This window comes from Corvus hawaiiensis, chromosome 3 (genome assembly GCF_020740725.1).
Source record: "Corvus hawaiiensis isolate bCorHaw1 chromosome 3, bCorHaw1.pri.cur, whole genome shotgun sequence".
In the NCBI taxonomy this organism is placed as follows: domain Eukaryota; kingdom Metazoa; phylum Chordata; class Aves; order Passeriformes; family Corvidae; genus Corvus; species Corvus hawaiiensis.
Window position 1 is genome coordinate 54,301,295 of NC_063215.1, and position 19,899 is coordinate 54,321,193.

General features: G+C 39.7%; 1 protein-coding gene across 3 annotated transcripts in view; it reads left to right on the forward strand.

The window, feature by feature from the left end:
- Positions 1-18,291, forward strand: part of TPD52L1 (TPD52 like 1) — a 49,109-nt gene extending 30,818 nt beyond the window's left edge. Inside the window, exons 4-8 of one of the 3 annotated variants that reach the window (XM_048296775.1) lie at positions 3,314-3,415; positions 10,030-10,044; positions 12,576-12,614; positions 14,263-14,323; positions 16,494-18,291. In XM_048296775.1, the coding sequence (XP_048152732.1) occupies positions 3,314-3,415; positions 10,030-10,044; positions 12,576-12,614; positions 14,263-14,323; positions 16,494-16,625 (349 nt within the window). In that variant the 3' untranslated portion in view covers positions 16,626-18,291. The other 2 variants (XM_048296777.1, XM_048296776.1) reach the window with 2 other exon arrangements.
- The last annotated feature ends 1,608 nt before the right edge of the window (positions 18,292-19,899 follow it).

Sequence of the window (19,899 nt, forward strand, 5' to 3'; positions counted from 1 at the left end):
GGTCTAATCTGAGCTGCTGGCTGACTGACTGCTGAGGTGCTGTCACCTGTCTCAATGAGCTGGTGGTCAGCACTCACCTAAGGATTGCTAGCAGTGGCTGCTCAAAGGATGAGAGTGCACAGGTGTTGTAGATGACTTAGCATGCAGAGCACTTGGTGGTGTAAGGAGGACTGTGTCTGTAGTTCTTACCTGGAATATCCGACTTTATTTCTGGTGGTAAAGGTTTCTGAAAATGAGGTAGGCTGTTCAGTGAATAAAAACAAAAGTACAAACTGCTCTGAGTTACATGAGATGATGCAAACTGCTTGGTCAGATGATTAATGCGAAATACAGCTGAGCAGATTCCCAGGTGACAGAGAGAATGTGTTGAAGAGATCATTATTACCAGAGTGCTTGGCAAGATATCAAATGGATGCTGAAAATATGACATAACTACAAGGATAAAAATATCTGAGCCAAAATACTGTGCATCGTATATCAAAATACCAACACAGAGCATATCTAAGTACAGTGAGGCAATGTGCTCTGTGGACAGATTATTTATGAAGAAGGCATAGTGATACACATAATGGTGGAGAGGTGGGAATGGGCAGGGGGTTGATTTTTAAGCTATCAGTGAGCTCAGATGTTATTGATTAATAACATCATAGTAATATTGATGAAATTAATGTTTCTTGTCTCTGCTGACAGGTATTGTATGTTGTGCTCAATTTTCACCTTTGTTATTTTGTTATTCCTTAAAGCTTGTCTTCAGCGTTGCTGAAGGGAGGAGGGGTCATGTCATAGGTCATTTTTGCTGAAGTTGGTGCTGAAAAAAGACTGGTTGTGTAACAGTTTTAGCTGGATTTACACTCTTACGTAATGCCAAAAGTATTAGGAACACAAATGCAGTCACCATGTCTTTCTTGCTAGTGTACATACTGGAGGATGTTGCATTTATGTGATTTACAGAGAAAACATAATATTGTTGGAATGTCAAAATCAGTGTCATATCAGCCAGTTTCCAGAAGATGTGTTCTAACCAATGTAATGTTCAGAAATATGTAGGGGACTCTAATGTTTCTCAGTGAAATTTAGGTCTGTCTGCTGTATGGGACATTTAGGACTGTTCTCTTAATCATTTTACATGGTGTGAAGAACATGATAAGACATGGAGACATTTTGTCATAAAGTTAAATATGTGAATAAAATTAACTCCAAGGTGTCATTTCAAAAAACCAGTTCAATCTGAAAAGTATTTTACTATGTACATTCAACCTGTACATAAATGGGTTGTGCTACAAAGGACCTTTTAGACTTCGAAGTCAAGTCTTGGCCTTCATTTTGTCATCAGCAAAATTCCGCTTGTGCTGAATGGTTTAGGAAGCTTCTCTGTTAGCAGACACTTTAAGACTTGTATGCCACAGGCAACAGAATATTTGGTTTTCTTCTTTTTCATAGGCAACTCTTACCAAAAAACTACGTGCTCATCGTTTGACTGTAGCATCCTTATTTTAGGGTCTCATCGCATTCTAGTTTATGAGAGTACATCTACTCTCAGCAAGTGAATGACAGAGCTATTAAACTAGTAAAGCTAGAGGACGAGGCCTCAGTGAAATGGGTATTGCATTTTTCTATGTCCAAGGACAGACTGGCTAAGGAGAAAGGAGATCTGGTAAAAACCAATCTTCTCCATCTTCTCTGTGTTGTACTACAATAAATAAAACAGGCATGACCTTCATCCTTTCTAAGTATAATTTGTGTTCCTTCTGCCAGCATTGCAATGCTTTAGTCCTTGTTGTCATTCAACATTGTGCATGTGCTTGGTTCAGCTTATCTAACTGGAGACTCCTAGAGATTTGGTACCCTAGTCTTCAGTTACTCCCTGTGGATTGCCTTGTTAGTCAGTGAAAACAGAGACAAGCACCTTCATAGAAGGAGCCCATTCACTGGTAGTTTAAGAACTTGTTTGGTCAGTAGGATTCTGGGGTTTAGGAACATAAAATCAAAATATATTGTCTGAAAGAACAGAGCATTATATGGCATCTGCTGTCAAACCAGTGGTTTGTAAAACACAATCCAGAAGAGAGGACTTTCAGCAATAGGTACTGCTGGGGCTAAAAGGATGTGACATAAAATGTGATGTGCCATACTGCAAATGTTAATCTTATTTCCCCTCCTTCCTCCACAAAGTTATTGCTTTCATATACATACTAATAAGGAGAAAATACTCTGTTGTAAGGACTTAGGCAGTGGGATTCTCTTTTATCAGTCACCAGTGTATTTTGGTACATGCTTGCAATCCTACAGTTCTTGTTCTAAGGAGAATGAGAATCAGTGGAATTTTATTTCTGAATTTTTCATGATCATTTCTTCAGTTCTTGTCTGCCAACGCACACCACAGGATACAAGACTGATTATAGTGTGCTCTCCTTTTGTTACTAGGTCAGTACTTCTAATTCTGAGCTTGTCTGCGTCACTGGGAGTATCAGATAAGTTACTCAGAAGGAAGCCTCTGACATGCTCAGAATTAGTTTAGTCAGCAGAAAATCATCTGTGCAGAAAAGCTTATTGATTACTCTGAGAATGCAAGTTTACTGAAGGGTCTGTATGGGTCAGAATGTGTATTCTGGATCAGTAAATTAAGATTATTCTGTTTGAATCTGCATGCTATAAGTGAAATTAGTGACATCTTTTAAAATAATTCAGTCCTACTGAGAATATGCGTTCACTATCTAGGTTTCTTCATCTTTCTTTCTCTGTCCTTCCCCAAGCCTTCTTTCTTTAAAGAAATTTTAAAAAGTGAGGAAAAAAAGGAAAATTGTGGCATATGGAGACAGATTTGATAATTTTTTTCTATTTTCAATATCACAGAATCATTTTGTATCTGTTAAATTTACCTAATATATATATGCTTGAAAGAGCAGAGGTGTATTTGTTGTGATTCTTCTCGTGCTTCAGACAGCAGATTTTGCCACAAGGTCAGTGTCTGCTGGAAGAATACATACTTGATGTAAATATGATTTTCTGTAAACAGAAGTTGTATCAAACAGGTATTCAACAAATCACTGCATTCTTCTTTTAACCAGTGTGAATGGACCCATCTGGGGGATGTTATCTGCAAGGAGGAAAGAGAGGATGGCTTAGTGAAGGATTGCTCTCTGGAGAGCCCTGCACTTTGTAAGCTGTGCAGAAATGGGCATCCTCACCTTTTGTTTTGAGCTATGTTTCTTAACATTTCAGTGGTTGGGACTTTGAGGGAAATTAATTGCAGGGATTCTAGTCTCTCTTTTTTAATACTTAACACTATTTCTGTTCTGTTTTTTGTTTCCAGTTACAAGAAAACACACGAGACCCTGAGCCATGCGGGGCAAAAAGCAACAGCAGCTATCAGCAATGTAGGAACAGCTATCAGCAAGAAGTTTGGAGATATGAGGTATTGGCATCTGCTGCTTCTCTGGTCTTGTTTAGAGGACAAAATGTATAAATCATTTGTCAGCTCTTCTTTTCCTTCTATATTAGTGTTTTAAAGGCTCAAGTAGTTCGTAGTGAGAGTATTTACTAACATTCATATTTTAACTGAAAAGAAGGCATAATGATGACCAAAGATATAATTTATATGAGTTGTGTTTTTTTTTTAAAAAAGTACAGTCAGAAATCCTTTCGGAATAACTTTGCAAACTCAAAGAAACGTACAAGTAAAATGGAACAAAAAATTGCTGTTAGATCATTATTAACCCAATTTTATTCATATGTGGATGCTGGAGAAAAATACCATCTGAAGAAAAGAAGCCTATCTAGGACCTGCTTGTGACAAGACAGAAAATATTTCAGGCTATTTTTAATCCCTTTTTTCAAGATGTACTGCAAAGTTTTGTTCTGCAGTTGTATAAAAATAGATATGATGGAAGTAACAGGAGTTGGGGTCAGTAGAGCTGTCACTTAAAGGAAACTTCAGTGTCAGGCTTTATATGTTGATGTATCTTTTAAAGTGTTGGTCTTACAGTTCCTCAGTATGAGAACAGAAATTGTATACTGTAAACCAGCATTCCAGTTTTCATTAGGTAGTAGGATTACAGAACTTCTTGAGTGTTTGAAGGAGTTGATTTTTTGTGATGAAATAAATGGACATGGGTAACTCTACAATATACTGTTTGACCTGTGGAGTTACAGTCTCATTTATTAATACTGCATATTATCCCACTGGTATGTATTCCCTTTTTTGTTTTTTTGTAATGTATGAGGTAACCATATCCTAAGAGCTGTGTGTGCTGCAAATGGCTGAAGCTTAATTCATGGCAGCTAAAACTTTTTTCCACTTTTTATTTTTATTCTGGATCTTAAATCTTTCGAATCCCCCCTTAATACCTACTTTTTACATACAGCTTAATAAATCCTCTATAGAAGTACTAATGTTTCTCTAGGTGAAACTAAAGAAGGAAAATCTTCATTACTGTGTCATCTGCTTTACAGTGTCTTTTTCCATACTGCAGTTCAAAATGGAAATTTAGTGAGTGACTTGCAACCGGGCTATAAACATAACTAAGAATTTTTGACTTTATACAGTTAAACATTCTTGAGTAGTATATGCCTATCAAAGGATAGAAGAATAAGCAGGCGTGCAATTATATTTTCCTAGTATATTTTTTTTTAGCATTCAGAAATATGAGAGCTGAGAACTTTCTAAAACAGAAATTTGAGCCTTCATTTAGATGTTTCTTGAGGGTTTTTCTTCATGAATTTATCTTTTTCAGAATTGATTTTAACTTATATGAGATTTTGAAATTCATAACACCTCATGTCTCCCCAGATGAATAGGAATTTATGTGGTAAAGTCTGTTGCTCATTCATTCATTCCGTATTTGGAGTCTCCCTGGTCTTTCCTTTGGTGCCTTCTGGCTCTTCCATTATGAGAAACAGTGAGTGAGTTCTTCTGACCTTCATTTCACTCATTATTTCTTATGGTTTTATTGTATTTCACTTCCGTTCCCTCTTTACAGGCTCCAGCTGGATGAGTCACTTTCACAAGTCTTTTTGCTACCTTTGTTAATTCTTTCTGCCTTCCCTGCATTTATAGTTATATTCTGTATTTTTGAGGGATTAAAAAAGATGTGTGTGATGCATGTGGCACCACATATTCTGTTTCATTTTATGTTCTTTCCTAACACTTCCTCTTGTGAAAAAGATGAGCCCACAGCTCAGCAAACAGGTCCTGTTGCTGTTTCCACCTTTTAGATCCCACAGCAGCGACAAAGAGTTTCTGTGTGAATACCTTGAGCGCTGGCTCTGGATCATAGAGGGAAGGATGACTTAGCAGTTCAGGATTTCTCAGGTCCTATTACTTGTGCTTTGCACATGGTGTGACATTAACTGCAAAGGCAGAAATGTCTTCACTGATCTAGAGTGCGGCTCGTGGAGCCGCACCCAGCTGAAATGCGCGCTGAAGCAATAGAGCATGTTTATCATTTAATATTTCTCTTAATTAATCTCTTACCAAATGCCTTTGTCTTACCTGTCAGTATCAGCCCTCATGCCATGGCAGTCATGCTTCTGACATGGCAGATGGGCGATATTTATCCCATTAGCCCTTTAGCCAAGGGCTCAGAGCAGAGGCTGAGTCCATTTTGATTAATCAAAAATCTGGTTTCTAGTAGCTTTCTTTGATTGATATTATTATCTTGAATCTGGTTGGGAATTTTTCAGGAAAATATGAACTACCAGTGCTGCCTTTTTTGTGGGTACTTGCTGTTTTCATTTAAGTTCTCAGTTAGGAGAGTTTTCTTGATGCTTAATGATGAAGCAGCAAGCAGTCTAGCCAGGCTCCCATAGTTATAGAGAGCGTGGTGTGACTTGGGCCTTCTGCATCTGCTGCACATCCTAAATCTGCAGTGATGGTCAATATGCTTCCCTGAGCAACAAAGCTGGCCTAAGTTCTTGGCTCAGCTTGGGCAGGTGCAGTTCTGTGTGGGGTCACATTACAAACCTTATCACTTAAATAACCAGGTTTTAAAAATCTTCCCCCTCCCTTTCCAATCCCAGTTGTGTTTGGGGAAGTAAACTGTAAAGAGGCAAGAATTTTCTGTGTCATTGTTGGCTTGGCTTTTTTGCTAATCCAAATAATTTTATTTCAGTGATCTAGTGTATGGATTATCACCACCCCCTACCCATAATGCCCTTTTAAACAAACATTAGACTCTAGCTTAATTCTCTTGGTTAGGCATTAAGGTTTATAGTCACCAATGACATCCAGATGCAAATCCCTGTTCTGCTTTCATTCAGAGCAGAAACTTGAAGCTGATTTCTAAAATCCAGATGTCATCATAATTCCCAGTATGTTCAGCAGCCTTACTGCCTGCCTGTGGTGATGGTGATTTTGAAAGGGTTTGTAGTCAGACTGACTAAATACTGAAGGCTGCCTTCTTCATGAAACAAAATTCTGTTTTCTACTTTGCCTGTTATGTCCACTGTACAGAGCACTATGTGCAACACGTTTTTCTGTTCTGAAGTTGCTGGGTCTTAATTTTCATCTTGTTTTATCTCTAAAAATATTACTAAAATATCATATAACAACAATAGGCCAGATAGACTCCCCCAAATGTGCTATTTTGCTGTGTTAGCATTCAAGAAGATAAAATCTATAAGAAAGAAAAATGACAAAATTCTGCATGTTTGAAAGAACAGAGGTGCCACCCTTTGGGGACCAAGTGCTTTTCGTGCAGCTGCTATGCTTCTCTTTCATCCCCACCCCATCCTCCCAGTGTCACAACTCTCTAATTCATTTTGTGCATGAATAATCAATAGCATTTTACATTTTCTGCATTTTGTATTAATTAATAGTGCCTGTAAGGTCTCTTTACAGTCATAATGCATCCTATTTAATATCGTGTTTCTAGAAATACCAGAAATGCATATAAAACCAGTGTACAGATACTTTTGCTTTAGAATACAAACCAGACACTAGCAGTATAGCTAAGATAATAGATTCTTCATTAATAGGTCTTGTGATTAATTATATGCCAGCAAGATTTTTTTTTTTTGCTCCTACATCTCCAGCTCATATTGTCTCCTTTAATATTTCTCTGGTATGGAAGGTGAAGGGGAAGGGGATAGTCCCAGGTCACTCACAGGGCAGTGATCAGAGGCTCAGATCTCTCAGTATAAGATATTGCACTGACATTTTAACCTGGCTCTTGCTAAGAAGAGCACAGAAGGGATAAAGTTGAGGATCTTTATCCCTTTTTCCTTTGCTTTCTGCTAAAGTTTGGATCTTTTCATGCTCATGCTATAGTGCTGGACTATTCTTTAGCTACCTATATGGATCTGTTTCATCCCTGCTTCTGCAGCTGTCTGTATGGATCTATGTTTCATCCCTGCTGATGACCTTTTTAGAAACAAGTTGTGATACCAAGTGAGAGACTTTCTGGGTTTTGGATTGCTTAAAAATAAAAAAAAGAGGAAAGAAAGAAAAAGTAAACTACTTACACTACACTCTATATGCATGCTACCACATACATTGCTGCTACTGAAGTAAAGGTATTTAAAGATTAAGCTAACAAAGGCATGCATGCAAATTAGGATGTCAGCAGTTACATTTTGTATAGCTCCTTCATTCAGCTGTCTGGTACGTTTTCTTTAATTACATGATCACACAGACCCCTTTCAAATTCAGTGCTTGGGATGAGCCAGCTCTCAAGATGAATGAAGGTAATATAATGCCTCATTCCTGCCAGGGATTGGAAGGCACACGTGGAAAGACACAAAAGACGGCAGCAAGAGAGAGCCTGGGGGCATGAGTGTGGCAGTTGAATGTGCCCCTCAGAGATCAGCACAGAAGGTATAGAGGAGGCACCAGAGGGGTGGAGAAAGGCAAAGTTCATCTGTCCCCAGAGGGGCAAGAGAAGTTCTGGGAACTACAAAGCAGATACTGGAGGAATGCATTAACCTGTTATTTTCTAAGCTTCTAGAAGATGGCATGATGGCAAAAACATAAAAGGGTTTGTCAAGAACAATTATCTTGAACTGACAGCACCTGTCATAGAGGATAGATGGGAGGTAGATGTGATAGAGCTTGACTTTGATAAGGCTGTCTGTACTCTTTCTGCAGAACTGGAGAAATACAGCTTAGGTGTTATATTTTAGCAGGAAGAGAGCATAAGGAACTGAAAATTATATCCAAAGAATAGGTCTCAGTAGCTGACCATAATGCAGGATTTTGCAGGCATCTGTCCTGAGTCTGTTACTCATCAGCATTTTCATTGCTGGGTTAGATGAAGGTGTCAGGATGGTATCACTTTGAATTCCCATATGACTACAGTGGCAGGGTATGTAATCACTTTAGGCACCAAGATTAGAATTCCACATTATTTTAAATTATAAAATTCAGTGTAGGAAAGTGTAATACGCTTTACTGACAAATGAAAAAAAAATTCAAAAGCAGAGATGGGGGGCACTGGCCAGGCAGCTTTGCAGAGAAGGGCTAGCAAGTCTAGCCTGGTGGCTTATGGGTGCAGCTGAACAAGGGTTATATCTGAAGGCTATGAAATCTCTCTTATTTAAAGTTTCTAGAAGCAGGTTGAGCCAAAATCTTTTGGGGGATGGTTCAGGTATGATTAATCTGCTTTACCACTTTGGGAGTTGATTTTTGGTGTGCCTTTATTGTTGTGTGTTTTGGTTTTTTGTCATTGTTTTTTGTGGTGATGATGGAGTTTTTGCACAGCCTTTTAGGATTTCTGTGATCTAGGGATGTTCTGGGCACTCAGAACTGTTGTTGGATCTGAATTCCTTCAGATGCTGTAGGTGTCATGCCTGAAACTACCCTTCTCAAACCCTTCTGTCTTTTGATACCCCTATCAAGAACATAGCAATACTACCTTGCTTCAGAACGTAATTTCATAACCATTTCTTTTGCTGATGGATGAGGCAGTTGTTGCCTCTTACTTCCACAGACATTCACCCCTTCATTTGTGCTGGTTTTTAGAGGTCTGCAGTAAGAGATTTCTTTATCATATGTCTGTGCAAGTATCTGTATTGGCATGGAGAAGGGGATGGCTGTTACTGGGAGCCAGCAGGCAGTAAAAGGAGGGCAACAGTATCACTTAAACGGGTCTAAGCAGAAATGTGTTGTGAAGATAAACCCATGAATGTTTGAGAAGCACCTATATACATGATGATGTCTGTAACCCTGTAAATAAACCTGAAGAAATCAATGCTTTTCTTTGGAGCAAAGTTTGAACACTGCACAGTAAATAATGCATCACCCCACACATTGAGAAAGGATGTGAAAAATAAGTATTTGAAGAGATGTTCATTAAGTGTGCACCATCTATCTGGCTCGCTGCATGAGGCAGGTGTTCCCTTGAAGTGGTCTGTAATTAAAGACTACATCAGTAACACAGATGAAGGAGAGGCTTGTCTGCCTCATCATTTCTCGACTTTGGAACATTAATGACATCCTTTGAATATTGTATATTAGTGTGTCTCTCCCAGTTCTGCCTTAATTAAGTTTCTTGTGAGCTCCAACACAGTGTCAAAGTGTTTCAAGTATTGTTTTCAACAAGGAACAGGTATTTTAGAAAATGTCATTTTAGGAATTAAAAACTCCTTATTTTTTCCATACCTTTCTTTACTGAGAGATGATTAAGGAATTCAGAGGGGAAAACAGGACATTTGCTCTTATGTACCTGCACAATTCCAGTTCACCTATACTTTTTTTTAATGATACCAAGGGAGGCTATGAGGGAAGGAAACCAGTTAGCATTGTTTAAATCTGATCTAATGAAGAGAACACAAAATTTAGTAGACAGAACTTCTGTGCTTCTATGCGTACAGTATAGGTAACTGCATAGAGAAGGACTGCGTGAAAATTTTTGCTTTGGAGGGATATGAATTCATCCACATTCTACTGTGAATTCCAGCATCAAGATTTAAATGCAAATTGTTTTATTTTTCTCCTTGGGTAGTTTGACATGCTACAGATATATATGTCTAATTTTATTGCTTTTGCCTAATACTTTTAATTCTTGCTTTTCTTTCCTTGTGCATCCACCACAGATCACATTCAATTGGGTAAGACACATTACTCTCCTTGAATACTGCCTCTGTGTTTGACAGGATTTGTTTTATGGGCTGTAAAGCAGTAACCTCTTCTCTTTCAGCATCATTATATAGAATAAAAGCATATGGTACTTGAACTGTTATGCCTCATTTTTACAGCATGGTGAGTGTAGAAAGAGAAGGATTGGACTAAGTGTTTGCCTTGAGTAGATTAGTCTCAAATTCAAATAATGAATGCATTCAAAAGACATTGGTCTTGGGAAAACCTACTGATATGTAATCCCATTCTCTCAACCATATTTTTTGTCAGAGGGTTGAACATGAGCAACAAAGAGTAAAAATTCTATTCAGCTGAGTTTTGTAAAGATTATATGAAGTATTTAATTACCTCCTCTTCAATTGAGCAAAAGTATCTTGGTCATGATTTTTTAAAAGCCTTGAATCCTGGGGAAATTTCCAAGTTCTGAAGATGATAAAAGAGTTCTTTATACTTAGAGTTTATTAATTCTGTAAAGCAGTTGAATATATGATGAATTAGAAAACAATTTTATATGTACTCAAAGATTCCATAAGCGGTCTGGCTTTACATCAGTTCACCCTGAAGAGAGGCTGAACAGCCCTGAATGCCCTGCCAGTCCCTCTGGCCTTGTATCTTCAGTGCATGGAAAAGTTCAAGAGCATTTTTTCCATTCAGCTAAGTTATGCTAACAAGGACTCTTACTTCATTGAGTAAACTTCAAAGTACAGCACAGGCTGACCTTCTTAACTCACTCTGACATGAAACTAAAATGTAATATTTACCCACCTCTGTCATGAAGGATCTCTTCTCTGCAGTGATCACCATCACAGACATGTATGTCTTTTTTTTGGGCTTGTACTAACAGAAGATATTTGCACTGTTTCTATAACTTGCATTCTTACCTCTTTAGAGAAATTAAAATAGGAACTCAAAAAATGTGCACTTAATATTTGGATTGTCTGTCATGTGCCATCTCTCAGCTGTGTGAATTTAATCTTCTGACTTAAACCTCTATATTTGGAATGTTTTGCTATTAGAAGAGGAGCAGTCTATGCTGAAATACTTCCAAACTCTATGTTTGCCTATTTGTTGTGTGCTACAAGACTAAAATGGCAAGGATGCTTGCTTAATTTAATAAGCATTGTTAAAGATTTGCTGCACTTGTGAAATGTTTGGGCTAATCTTTCATAAGTCTTAAAAATTATGTGAAAACTCGAACATGAAATATTTGCATTGTCTGCTGTCAGTTCTTGTCTATCTGATCTTAGCAGAAGCCTTAAAATATACACAACAGGAAACAGTTTGTATTAGAATTCATGTTCCACCTGCTTGCCAAATAGCTCTTCTATCCCTTCCCCACCCCATTTCTGAATCTTTAATCTGGGGAAAAAAAATCTGTATATAGACTCAGTGCTGCTCTGATTTTGTATAGTTTAAAACAAACACACGTGCTGTTTGTATGAGAGCTTTATTTTTTTAATGCTATAATCATGCTTTGCTTGCAGCCAAGTGTTGGTGACCCTTATAGTAAAGCTCTCCCTGTTCTCAGTCAGACCAGGCTGCAGCTGTCAGTCAACACTGAAAGTAGCAGTGCAGGGATTTTTGGAAAAAGACGCACTCTTGCAGCACACACTTTACTTAAAGCGCTCAGATCTAAACGTGCTTATGGAAAGTTCTTAAACTTCAAATGAAGGTTCTTATTTGGATCAGGTTTGATGCTTCCCAGGAGCGGGGAACAGGTGATGCTCTGAAAGCAGAGTTGGTGGCTCAGGTGGGAAAATTTGGCTCATGTAAGTCAAGCAGTCAGAGTGGGTGGCATCGGTAGGGCTAAAGGTGTGCAGCGTGATTTGGGGATCTTTGAGTAATGCAGAGGCGCCATCCTCTGCTTGCAACCTTCCAGTACTTCTGCTGCTGGGAAGTCTGAGGAGGGAAGTGTCACAAGGAGAGCTGGGCGAGAGCTATGGAAAATAGCTCCCTACGTTTGGGAAAGTTGAGGAGTGAAGGAGGAGGTGAAATGTCCTGGAGAGGTGTGGATAAGTGAGTGCTGCCTTTCTGGTTAAAGAAACCTCTTGTTTACGTAGCCAGTTGTGCAGGAGCTGTTTGAGATTGGGAGTCAGCTGAACCAGCTCTGCTGATGTGCACAAACCTGAAATATCCCTCCTGCTTAACACAGAGCTCATCCTGTGTCGCTGCGGGACAGAGAGGTGGCTCTCTGTGCCCCTCTCACGTGTCTCTGTTGATAACAGGGGGCTGTACCATTTAAATAGATTTTGTCAGAAGCTGTTTTGCATCATTCTTTTGAGCCCTATTGCAGGTCAGTTGACCTGAGAATGTGGTAGTAAGATCTTTAGTACTGAGAGTAAGCTGGAGTTTGACATCCCTTGCCATCAGGAGAGGAAGAACACCAACAATCTGGAAAATATGTGTATGTATATTTAAAGCTAAGTTTAAAAAATACACTATAATCATATTGGAAATTGGATTTTACAGCTTTTTTTTCTTATGTTTTGCTTTCATCCCACAGCTACTCTATTCGCCATTCCATAAGCATGCCTGCAATGAGGTAATGTGCTACCCACATTCTATGTGCTATGGTGATGTTCAACCGAGTAATGAGGGAGGATTTGCATACTTTGATCCTGATCCTGCAGTTTTTAGTTGGATGTGTAGTCTCACTTCAATCAATTAAGGTTATTCATGTAGATGAGGGCTGCAGGACAGGCTAGCTGTGGGTTTTTTCCATTTTAATTGTATTAACTGTTTAATCTCTTGTACAAGCCTTTGAGGAAATGAAGCAGTTCTGAGATGTATTTGGATAGCTGATTGTTATCAGGTTTGTATGACTGAAGCTGAAATTCAGTTGTTTTGCTGTCTCTAGAACATCATCCAAAGCCCATTAACGTCAGAGATGCTTTCCACTCCAACAGGCTTTGGATCACGCTCCTACAGAGGGATTTTACATGAGTGCTTTCATATTTTTAATGGCTATAATCACGCTTTACTTGACTGCAGCCAAATATTGATGTCTGTTCAAGTAAAGCTCTGACTGTTTTCAATAAAATTAGTATCCAGCTTTCTTTTTACTCCCTTGGCCTCTAAATACATCCCCACGCTGTGCCAAGCATGTGGGCAAAACAAACTCCCAGCTATATGATGGATGCTAATTAATTCAAATTCAGCAGGTGGGTAGTTTAAGGCAAGCATTCACCGATGTGACCTATGGGTCAAATATAAGTTATAAAACTCAGTTTCTCTCTCCTTTTGACCCTTCTTGCCCTGTGAAAAAATTTGTCATCTAAATAACAGAAACTAAATTTGCATTATTTTCCCAACTGGCTTCTGTTTGCCCTTCCCTTAAATTTGGGTAATTTTAACGGAGGAAAAATTTAATTTTAATTTAGCCTGATGAGGGATATGATATAAATGTATTTGCAGAACCAGGAACTGTGCTGGACAACAGTGCCTGAGCTTCAGAGTCTGTGCTAATTACGAAGCACAATGTATGCTGTAAATGAGCTCTCAGGTGTCAAGCAAGGAGCAAAGAACCAGAAGAAGGTCCCCTTTACCCACTGTAGACTTGTCTAAGTCTCCTTTGTGATGGGTGAACACAGAGAAAAGCTTAGCTTAGTCAGAGAGCACCTTAGGAACACAGTCTATCTAAAGTCTTTATCTTTAAAAGCAGCAGTCACAAAATCACAGAATAGGGGGTCAGGATTCCTCAAAGGCATTTGGGACCCACTTCCCATGTAGTTCTAATCTCCTTCTTCCCAGCCTTAGGACATTAAACTTGACATCTTTTTAATAATGTAGGTTATGAACTTGCTTATCAGCTGAAAAAAATGTTTATTTTTTTACAGCAACAATACAAATGGATAAAGCCATAGAAAAGCAGCATTACAGGCAGCATTGTCTGGTTGTTCTTCTGAGAACATGACAAATGTATCATAGATTAGGCAGGCCAGTTATCATTTGGTTTCAATTACTAGGCAGGTTCTGCTTTTGAAAATTTGTAGCTAAAAAATACTCATCCGATTACCATAATTGGATTTGACTGACAGAGCACAAGTGAGTGTTCATAGCCCTGTGCTGCCAGCCAGCCTTCATTCTGCCCTGGCAGTGCTGCCTGGTAAGAACTGATCAAACAGTGGCATTATCCCATGATGTTGGCAACTGACCTGTTTTTCTCCCTTCACCTTTTTCTTTTCTCCTAGGAATTCTCCAACTTTCAAATCGTTTGAGGAGAAGGTTGAAACCACTGTCACAAGCCTTAAGGTAAAGGTTAGGGACAGACTTGCATGGCTGTGTGTGTTGAAGTGTGACAGCTTAGTTGTCCCTATCATTTGTACAGGAGACTGATTGAATTTGTTCTATCAAGAATTTCATGGTAGTGCAAGAGCTCTAATGGAAAATGAAGGCAATATGCAAAGAAATTGTCTTTCTTTGCTTTGTTGCTACGAAATTATTTCTGCTGCCTGCCAAAGTTAGCAAGTGGTCTCAGAAATACCAAAAATAGTGGTGGTAAGGAGTGTCTGTTCCCACTCACCTCAATATGTCATTCAGAAATAGAAAAAGGTAATTCGAACTGCACAGCTCTGAAGACCATTTCCTCTCAGTGATCTGCTTGAGGAGCCTGATCTTATTTTGTTGATTAAGCAAAGGTGTTCTAGAGGAGAGTATTTGTCATGCCAGCTCAGCCTGTTGTGTTCAGAGTGCTCTTAGATCATCCTTTAAGAAATCTGTAATTAAGCAGGACAATAGAGTAAGTTTTGAGTCTGAAATAATCCTCCACCTCTCATGAAACCTTCAGTGTCCATCTTTATTGGCAAACTCACTGACATTTTCTGAAACATTTTCTTTTTGTATTCTCTTTCTTTCATTTTCTTGTGCGAACGGAGTCATGGATCCAGTGTAGACTGTGGACAAACGGGAATGTCTCAGCATTGCTCCTCTTTTTCCCTGCCTCTGTTCAAAGGCTTCCAAGATTAGGAAGACCAGGGGATGGGGGGAGAAATCATGGAGTTACCCTTCAATTCTAGGATTTTGTTGTGGTCTCAAAACATGGAGAACTACCCAGAGAGGCCCCTGAAAAAAGAACAGCAGTAGTCTTATCATCTTCCTCCCAGCCCCCATATTAGCTACAAATCTTCAGTGATCCTACAATGTTCTGCAGTCAGCCAAAACCAATGTTCAGATTTCATAACATTTAGATTTTATTTGCTCTTGGAGTTTGAACTTTAGTTGCAGCTTTCTTGGGAGAGTATACTAGTTCATTTTCCCCTGGAAATCAAACAGGACCAGGGTGCCTCATTCTTTTCAACTTTTCTGAAAATCTGAACTCTGATGAATTAAATGTTTTATTGAACTTTCAAGCTAGGTAAGCTGCTGTGCTAGCTAAAGAAACAGGATTACATAGGATTAACCCTTTGGAAACTTAAAACACAAAGTTCATTTAATTAAAATAATCTTCCTAAGCATTCAGTGGCTGAAAGGCTGAAAAAATGTCAGCTTGAGTTCTGCTGCAATTCTAGGATGGAGTAAAAAGTTTTGTCCTATTTTCAGGCTTGAATCAACTTGGAGTGGACATATCAGCAAGCAGAGCCACAAAAGAATGTTCTCTTACGAAGACAGCCTAATCACGACAGCTTTGTCTCTTCGTCACTTAGTCTTGGTCATTTCCAAATCTTTAGATGCAGCTCCATCTTGGTTAGGAAAATTCTTTTTCAGAGATTTAGTCTTACTGATTTTTATTTTTAATACTTATTACAAATTCAGTGACCTGAAGCATTCTGGAAGTAGATGTGCAAGCACACTGGATATATTTCAGTAATGTATTTTGGTATCTATTCCTTGCCTTCCCCCATGAAAATGCTGCTGGCAGTTTTATATACCAGTATCTAGGTAGCTACAAATGCCTGAAGGGATTCAAGCTGCTGGGTTTGTCCTTTGGTTACTACATTCCTTCTGCTGTCCAAAATCCCAGTATGGTTTATGTATTTTGCGAGCAGCTGTGTTGCCATTGCTGGCATGTAGGCCACTTTACTCTGCAAATTAACCAGTTCATTTTAATATCCATCTCTAATCCAGCCTGCCTAGAACTGGAAAAAACAGTGAAACCAATGTGAGCTACTCAGGTAAACAACCACATTGGGTTTACTGCTAGGGTCTAGGATCCTACCTGGCATCTACTTAGGGACTGGTTCCTTTAAGCATATGAGACATGCCACTGGCAGATTCTGTGATGGCAGCCTAGTTTAGAAATTGTGGAGTAAAGAAGCTGCTTTATTTGACTGGTTTTAGAGCTGCTGTTCTTAGGAAAAACCCATCCCTATGTGTTCTCTGCCTGAACAGTTCCCTGCCCTCCATGGCCATGGGGTGGAATGGAAATGGGACTTGCTTCAATGTGAGCAGAGGAACTTTCTGTTGTGTCTTTGCCTTTTTTCAGACCAAGGTTGGTGGGACAAGCAACACAGGAGGCAGTTTCGAAGAAGTTCTCAGCTCTACAGCCCATGCCAGCGCTCAGAGCTCCCTTGCTGGCACCCGACTTCCTGAAAGTGAAGAAGAGCTTCAGTGTTAAAAAGCAGCCCCTCCTGAGCCCCACATGCCTCTCTTCAGAGACTTGCCCAGACAGTGATTTTCAGCTCTCCCTCACCACACAACTTGTGCAACAAGGTTTTGTCAGCTTTGGAAAATTGCTATCCTGTCCTTGTGTTGGAGAAATGTTTCCTCTCCCTATTTCTATTTTAGATGGGCCATTTTATCACCAGGTACTTTGTACATCATCAAAACCACATGCAAGTCACTGGCTATAATGCACTAAATTCTGTGTTAAGTGACTAAAATAGTTTTCAGCTACATATGACTTCCCTCCTAACAATCTCCCAGTCTCCGTTTCTTATTTATTTTGGTTTACTCTTTTCTATCCATTGGTTTCTGGCTTCCCTCTCAGTGCCACATCAGACAGATGGACCTAGAGCTGTGCAAAGCATTCAACTGCCAGCAGTAGCCCATACACCAGCTGTCTACCATCCATACCAGGTGCCCCTTGCTCAGGAGTGTTGGTACATGATCTATTTCCTAACAGAATTAAAATCACTTACTGTCACAAGAAGTTGTTTCTCCTTCACTGATACAGTCTGGCATTGCCCTATGCCCATTAGGCAGCAGAGTTAAGGAGGGCAGGAAGAGCCACCTGGTTATTCATACAGAAACTGAACCTATCACAGCTGCTGATTTCATATGGTCATTTTGGCTGGAAAACTTTGAGTTTCAAAATGTGCACCATTGCTTGCTCTCTCGGGCGTGGTAAGACGCAGCAATGAAATTAATTACAAAATCAAGTGGAGTGGAGGGAATGTCTAGTTTTCTTGCCTCCCTATCTTCCCCTCAAAACCAAGGGAAGATGTATTTGTGAGCCTCAGTCAACATACAGCCTTAAGTGAAAGAATACAAACCCAGCATTTGGCTTCAGATGTGCCATAGGTTAGAGAGCTCATGCCTTCAGAGCTGCTAGCGTAGACCCTGTTACCTGAGAATACGCAGGATAAGAACTCCACTTTTGGTGTCAAATGTTGTTGTGCTTCGCTCCAGGATGCAGTTCCACCAACCGCATTGTATCTGCTCAATTGCCAAGAGCCAGATGTCTCTCAGCTTTGGTTCAGCATGTTTTCGGAATTGCATTCCTTTAACATTTTTTCCAAGGAAAGCATGGCACGTTTGTGACACTATCTCGCTGTGCAGTGAGCACGTGTCGGTCCGCATGGTGCGTTGCTCAGCTCACCAGACACTGAGGTGGGCGCAATGTTATCAGTAAACAGGATGGAAAAGAGCCTGGCTACTTTGAAAATGGATGCATTTTTTGAGCATACGCCAAAGCTTCAAATCAGTGTTAGTGAGTTTGACATTACCAACTGCTTAAATTTTTGTGAGAAAACGTGGCTTTAAGTGATTTTCCTTTTCTCTTGTGTGGCTTTTGTTAGTTTTTATGAAGTTGGAAGTCCTTTTGTAATGTTCTATTGGACATAAGTTAACTTTGGACATTTATATCACATGCCTCTTTAGTGTGATTTCTAGCATGGAAGCAAATCTAATTGTTTTTCTAGTATTCTTGTGACAATTTTCTAGCTTATTTTACGTGGTTTGGTGCATAAATGTGAATTTATTTAAAATGGAAGATATTAATGGACAACTTAGTTTGTGTAAATGAAGTTCTTGATATTAAAAATAAATCTCTTACTCTTTTACCCTTTGTTATGTTTTAATTCTGTGTTTACCAGTAGTACTAAGCAGCCTGGTCTAGTGGAAGGTCCCTGTCACTGCCAAGAGAGTTAGAACTAAATGATCTTTAAGGTCCCTTCTAACTCAAACCACCCTATGATTACTGTGCATGGGGTTCCACACTCTGTCCCCTCGATCCCCTGCAGAATGGGGAAGCCTCTTGTTGCGCTGCAGGAATAGCCTGTTCCTGCTTAGGGCAGTATTTGTGCTGGGTGTGATTCTACCAAACATCTCTTCAAGGCCACTTTTCTCGTTTGTCAAGAATGTTCTCGGTTCTGCCCTTCGATGCATCTGTAGCTCTTTCACACTCATCACTCAGTGCAAGCTAATGGAGACTATGATTTGAGTGCATCTAGGTGGAATAAAAATGCTGATGAAAGCTCAGTGGGCCCCACTCCATCCCTCTTTGCAGTGTGGCAATCTTTTGCCAAGAACCACTAATCAGCTCAGCAAAGTCCAACCTGTTCTTCCAGGGTTTGCACAGGGCTCAAGTGCTGCCTTGGGCGTTTCCTGAGCAGAGTGGGCATCTCACATCTCCTCTGAACCAGACCAATACACCGCAGATTTTGTGCACTGTGCCAGCCATTGAGGCAAGAAGCTCCCAGCATCTCTGCACAGCACTCTGTGCTCTAGGAAAGGCACCAGCTGCAGAGCGCTTTGTGAGCTTCAGTCAAAGCATCTCCTGAGTCACGGTGCCTGAAAAGGTGTGTTCAGCTACATTACCTACCTTTAAAGGGTATGACAATTGAATTTCGTTTTATGCTGCTTCATTTGACATGAGGCAGAAGACAGAGAACTCCAGGTCTCTACCACGTAACTTTTCCACGTGCAGATTTTGCTTATTTGGTAATCATGGCATTGCCCTTATCTCCAGCTGTGCACAACTCAACAGTTGGGTGTGCAGACACTGGCCCCACTGTGCCATTCAGCACCACCACAGTGTTACTTCACTATCATTCTGTACTTCTACATTAGCGTTACTACCTCTGCTAGAAACTCATTTACAGCAGAACTGGTACCAGTGTGTGACAGCTTGAAGAAGGGAGAAAGCTTTATGTGACTGTACAGGCTTCTGCATTAGATTGCACAAACTCCAAAGGTCCCTTTCAACCTCAGGGATTCTGTGATTATCAATTGCCTGTGAAGGTGAGGGGGAGTGAGGAATACAGACCTTATGGAAATACTGGCACCATTCCCTGATACAACACATGAACAGGGGAAAAGCTGTATGAAACAAGGAAGATACAGAGAAAATATAATTAATGGGATTACCGGTTTTATCCACCATCACTTAAGGCTTATGCACTCCAAAGAAATCTCATCTCTAAGCTTAGTCGAGAGCTTCTACAGACACCTGTTCACTGGTCTCGCTTCTGTGTAGCACTGAGTGGATATTAACCCATTTTGAAGGTACTTAAGTCCATACATATTTAGAAATCACGGAACAAGACCACCTGCCCCACACAGTGCATTACATGAACAGATTAGATTGCAATCAACTGATTTTTAAATGTACCTGAATTTCCCCAGTGGAGAATCTATTTGTAACTGAGACTGCATTAATCAGAGGCTGA